The sequence below is a fragment of the Leuciscus leuciscus genome (genome assembly GCF_965113295.1).
Source record: "Leuciscus leuciscus genome assembly, chromosome: 8".
Taxonomy (NCBI): domain Eukaryota; kingdom Metazoa; phylum Chordata; class Actinopteri; order Cypriniformes; family Leuciscidae; genus Leuciscus; species Leuciscus leuciscus.
In genome coordinates, this window is record NC_138732.1 from 4,617,814 (window position 1) to 4,622,580 (window position 4,767).

Here is a 4,767-nt window from a genome sequence, read left to right on the forward strand (position 1 = left end):
TCTTAAATATATACATGCATGTGTGTGTATTTATATATACAAAATAATTTTACACAGCGCACACACATATATTTTGTAAACACAAACTTATATTTTGGATGTGATTAATCGCGATTAATCGTTGCCCAGCACTAATATATATATATACACATTAGTTTATTTTTTTAATTCGTGTATACACACATAGGCTAAATATGTAGCATCATCTCATATATACTGTGTATGTGTGGGTATATATATATATTTTGCTGAATAGTCCTCATGTAATCGGTCTTCATTGATATTTGTTGTCACTCTGTCTTGAAGGTGAAGGATTTTCCAGTTTCATTATGGAGACTTTATCACTGCGAATGCAACTTATGTGATCAGGATAGCAGTCGCGTTTACAAGGAGCTAATCTAGGGATTTGCCAAAGTTTGCCAGGTCAGTGACATCAAATTTAAAATATATTCAGATTTTTGTTAGAGCTACATGTCAACTAGATATCAGCAAACAGAACAATATATTCCTACATGGTTAAAGTCAGTCAAATAATCGTATTATGCTTGGATGGACACTTTTTTTAACCTTTATTTCTCCATTGTGTTTTCAGAAGTGTTCTGTTGTAATATTTCTTGGCCAGAAAAAGCTACAAGCTGCATGTCTCCCTCTTCATGTCTTCCCATGATTCCCCTCCTTATCCTCCTCCCATATTTCCCGAGGTCAGGAATCTGAGTTACTGAATTACTCTGTGTGTGTGCTTTTGCCCTTATTATTTGATAATATTTTTATGACAAACCAGGATGATGGATAACCTACTAAAAGTGTGCATGTGTGTGTGTGTGTGTGTGCCTGCGCACTCAAGTTCTGCGGTTTGATATGTGTTAATTGGCCAATGATGAATAGTTGGTCAGACTAAATCAGTCAAAAGAAAAGAAAAGGGTCTTGTTGAGGTAGAGATCAATATGAAAATGCAACATATAAATATAATTTTTTTTGAAAAAAATCCCACATGAAGAAAATCCTGAAGAGCACACATCATTTCATCCCTCATTTCACTGTGCGTTTCCGATTTGCGATTTCTTTACACTGGATTTTAGACACATGCGTATCTCGCGACAGACCTATTATCGTCTTTACAGTCATACTGTAATCTGACTGTTTAAACATGATCATGCAACAATATTTTTTAGAGAGAAAACAGGACAGAATTCATAAACTTCCACATAGAAAAAAAAAAAAAAAGAAATTAATTCATTGGTCCTTGAGAATCTCATGAAAACATGTCCAGGTCACATCTTTCCCCAGAATGAAAAAAGAAAAGAAAATATATTGTTTGCTTTGTGTTGTATTTGCTATTGCTTTGAGTTTGTGACGTTATTTTCATGGCCATTAAGCACATTTAACACTAATTCTCATCTTGACGTTGCAGAACTTTTTTATTTTTTTATTATTATTACTGTCAGAGTACGGGGGTCCAAAATTAGCTTTTATTTTATGCATTGTATGTGTGTGTGTTTATATGTGTGTGTGTGTGTACAGTATGTATGTGTGTGTGTGTACTGTATATATGTGTGTGTGTGTATATGTGTGTGTACCGTATGTATGCGCATGTATGTGTGTGTGTACAGTAAGTAAGTGTGTGTACCGTATGTACTCTATGTGTGTGTTTGTGTACCGTATGTATGTGTGTGTGTGTGTGTGCACTGTTTATATGTGTGTGTGTGTATATGTGTGTACTGTATGAATGTGTGTAATTTTGAGAGATTTTTACTGTGTTCTTCATTTAGTGCTTATACACTAAATGATAAAGCATTTGTTTTTTTAGAGTTTTTTTTTTTGTATCAAAAAGAGCTTTATGTTCCATGATAATAATTTAAAAAAAAGTTTGAGTATGAACAGCGAGAAGGTGAGTAATTATTTTAATTTTATCTCTGCAAACTATTCCTTTCATCTTTGTAGTAACAGTTTAACATTCACTCATTCATACACTGGAGTGAAATGTGACCTAGACAAGTTCTGTTAGTGCTTCTACATGATCTTGTTACCTCTCATGGCCACCAGAGGGCGTCAAAAGAAAAGCATTTTGGTTGTAGAAGAAGTTAGTTTGCAAATTACAAATGGCATTTTTGCACTTTCTTTTCTATGTGCAATTTGAAGGTACAAAGTCTTACTTCTTGAGGTCCCTGTGGGTCGCAGAGAGACAGTCAGTAAATGAGCAGATATGAAGAAAATTTTAATTTACTGACCCTCATGACACACCAAAATACTGTTTATCATTTCCCCATCCACTGAAACTCTGAAATCTCATGGAGAACAAGGTTTGAGAGTTAAATTCTAGAGCTATGGCAAGATTTTGAGCAAATCACAACTGAAATTTCAGTCTTTTTGTGCTTGTGTGTGTGTGTGTGTGTGTGTGTGTATGTGTGTGTGTGTGTGTGTGTGTGTGTGTGTGTGTGTGTGTGTGTGTGTGTGTGTGTGTGTGTGTGTATCTTTTTTTTTTTTTGGACAAATGTCGCCTAAAAGGTTTTGTATCTTGAAAGAGCTCTGTGCTCCATGGAATAAAAATGCCATTTGGGACCGGCATGAGGGTGAGTAAAAATAACAATTTTACTTTTTTTTTTTAAAAGAAATTAATTCACCAGACCTTAAGGTGAATCTCCCTTTAAACCTTCAGTAAAATGAATCCCATGAAAACATGTCTAGATGACATTTTACACCAGAAACAAAAATTAAATTTGCTAAATGAAAATGAAGCTTTAGACTCTAATGCATCCAGAGGTTTATTTATTTATTTATTATTATAATATATATATATATATATATATATATATATATATATATATATATATATATATATATATATTCCCATGTGTCAGATTTAACCTTTAAATAAACAAGTTTATATATTTGATTGTTTGCATGTGAATTGTGACCTAGACAAGTTTTATGACAAATTCACCCAGCAACTGAACAGATTTCAGGGCTTCTACATGATGTTGTTACCTCTCATGTCCACCAGAGGGCGTCAAAAAAAGCATTTTGGTTGCAGAAAAAGTTACCGATTAATTGCATTTGTACTTTCCTCCCCATGAGTACTTTTTAGTTACACAATCTTAATATCAAGTTCCCTGTGGGCTGCTGACAGATAATGACAGCCAATAAATGAGCAGATACGAAGACAAAGTAAAGTAAATAAACTGTTATTTCTTTTTACAATATGCATACTACCTTTTATTCCCATTAACTACAATGGTAACTGTAGCACCAGTCGTTGTGTTGCCATCGACCCTCTTCCCGTTTTCAATCTCTTGCAGCAACACACAAGTTCTAGGCCGAAGCTCCGCCCTTTCTGCAGGAGGGGCGTGTGTAATCATTAGCCCCTCCTCCATTGCCGTTATCGGTATTTTCCTCCGTGTTTTACATCCTCGTGCTCCACATAGCAGCTTGGCGTAAGCGGACCTGAAGTCTCTGTTAAGCGTAGCGTAAAGGATAGGATTTAGCGCAGAGTTTGCGTATCCTAGCCAAAGCACCACTGACTGCGCCGTCCGTGGCGGATTATCTTCGTTGCGTATCCCCATTATCGTGAAAAACGTGAAATACGGGAACCAGCACACCACGAACGCACCAAGCACAACCGCAAGCGTCACTGTCGCTTTGTGTTCGCGCAGTGCAAGAATCGTCGCGCCTGGAGACGACGACGAACCCCGTCGGATAGAAATGATCCGTTTCGCCTGCATCCTTGCAATGCGGAAAACTCGGTGGTAGCTCCAGCACATGGCCACCAGGGGGAGGTAAAACGTAGCGAAGGCGTCCACCAATACGTACGCTGGATTTAACTCAAATCGGCAGTCTCGCGCAGGGTCGCCCTCGCGAATATTTTGCACGCTCAAGTCTCGCGTATTCCAGCCCATGTGGATTGGGACAAACGAAACGGCCACCGAAACCAGCCAGATGGTCGCTAAAATCGCGCCGACGTGCCACGGAAGCAAAAGCATTGGGTAGCGCAGCGGGTCGGTGACCGCAAAGTAACGATCCAAGCTGATAGCAAAGAGATTGAGTATGGATGCAGTGCATAGCATGACGTCCAACGAAATGTAGATGTTGCAGAAGTGCGCCCCTAGTGGCCAATCGCCCGTAACTTGGTAAAGGGTGGAAAACGGCAGCACGAGGGCTCCCAGTAGAAAGTCTGTAACCGCTAGCGAGACGATGAAGCAGTTGGTGACGTTACGCAGGCGTCTCGTAGAGCACACAGCCAGACAAACCAAAATATTCCCGCTGACCGTGAGGAGGATAAGAAGCGAGAGCGTTACGGCTAGTGCTATCTGAGATGTCATTCTTTGTTTAGTTGTTGTTTTCTTCACTGTTTTATTGGCAGAGAAACACTAGGTAGACACTAGGTTGTGCGCTTGATTCCAGGGAATGCACATATTTGCATCTGTCAAATGCAATGCAATTTTTTTAGGTCAAGATGTTCTGAATGCAAGGCAATTTTTTTAGGTCAAGATGTTCAGAATTCAAGGCAATTTTTTAGGTCAAAAATGCATGATTTCCTTCACAGTTTTATGTGTAGAGAAACACTATGAATGCAGGTGTGTTTCTGTGTGTGTTTATCTTGTTTTCTGTTATTTCTTATTTGCATCTGTCAAATGCATCAATGCAAAATGCAATGCAATTCTTCGAGATGTTTAAACAGGTCCTCCGGTGTGTATTCCCAACGGTCTCCTTCCACACTGCAGGGATCGTCCACCTCCTCCATTCATCCATCTGTTCATCCGTCCTCCTTAC

The 4,767-nt window shown here is 38.6% G+C and overlaps 1 protein-coding gene across 1 annotated transcript; it reads right to left on the reverse strand.

Annotated features, from left to right (window-relative positions):
* Nucleotides 1-2,909: 2,909 nt before the first annotated feature.
* Nucleotides 2,910-4,399, reverse strand: hrh2a (histamine receptor H2a). The gene has a single exon (XM_082177100.1). It carries the CDS (start codon nt 4,314-4,316, stop codon nt 3,207-3,209), a length of 1,110 nt encoding a protein of 369 aa, XP_082033226.1. The 5' UTR covers nt 4,317-4,399; the 3' UTR covers nt 2,910-3,206.
* Nucleotides 4,400-4,767: the final 368 nt, after the last annotated feature.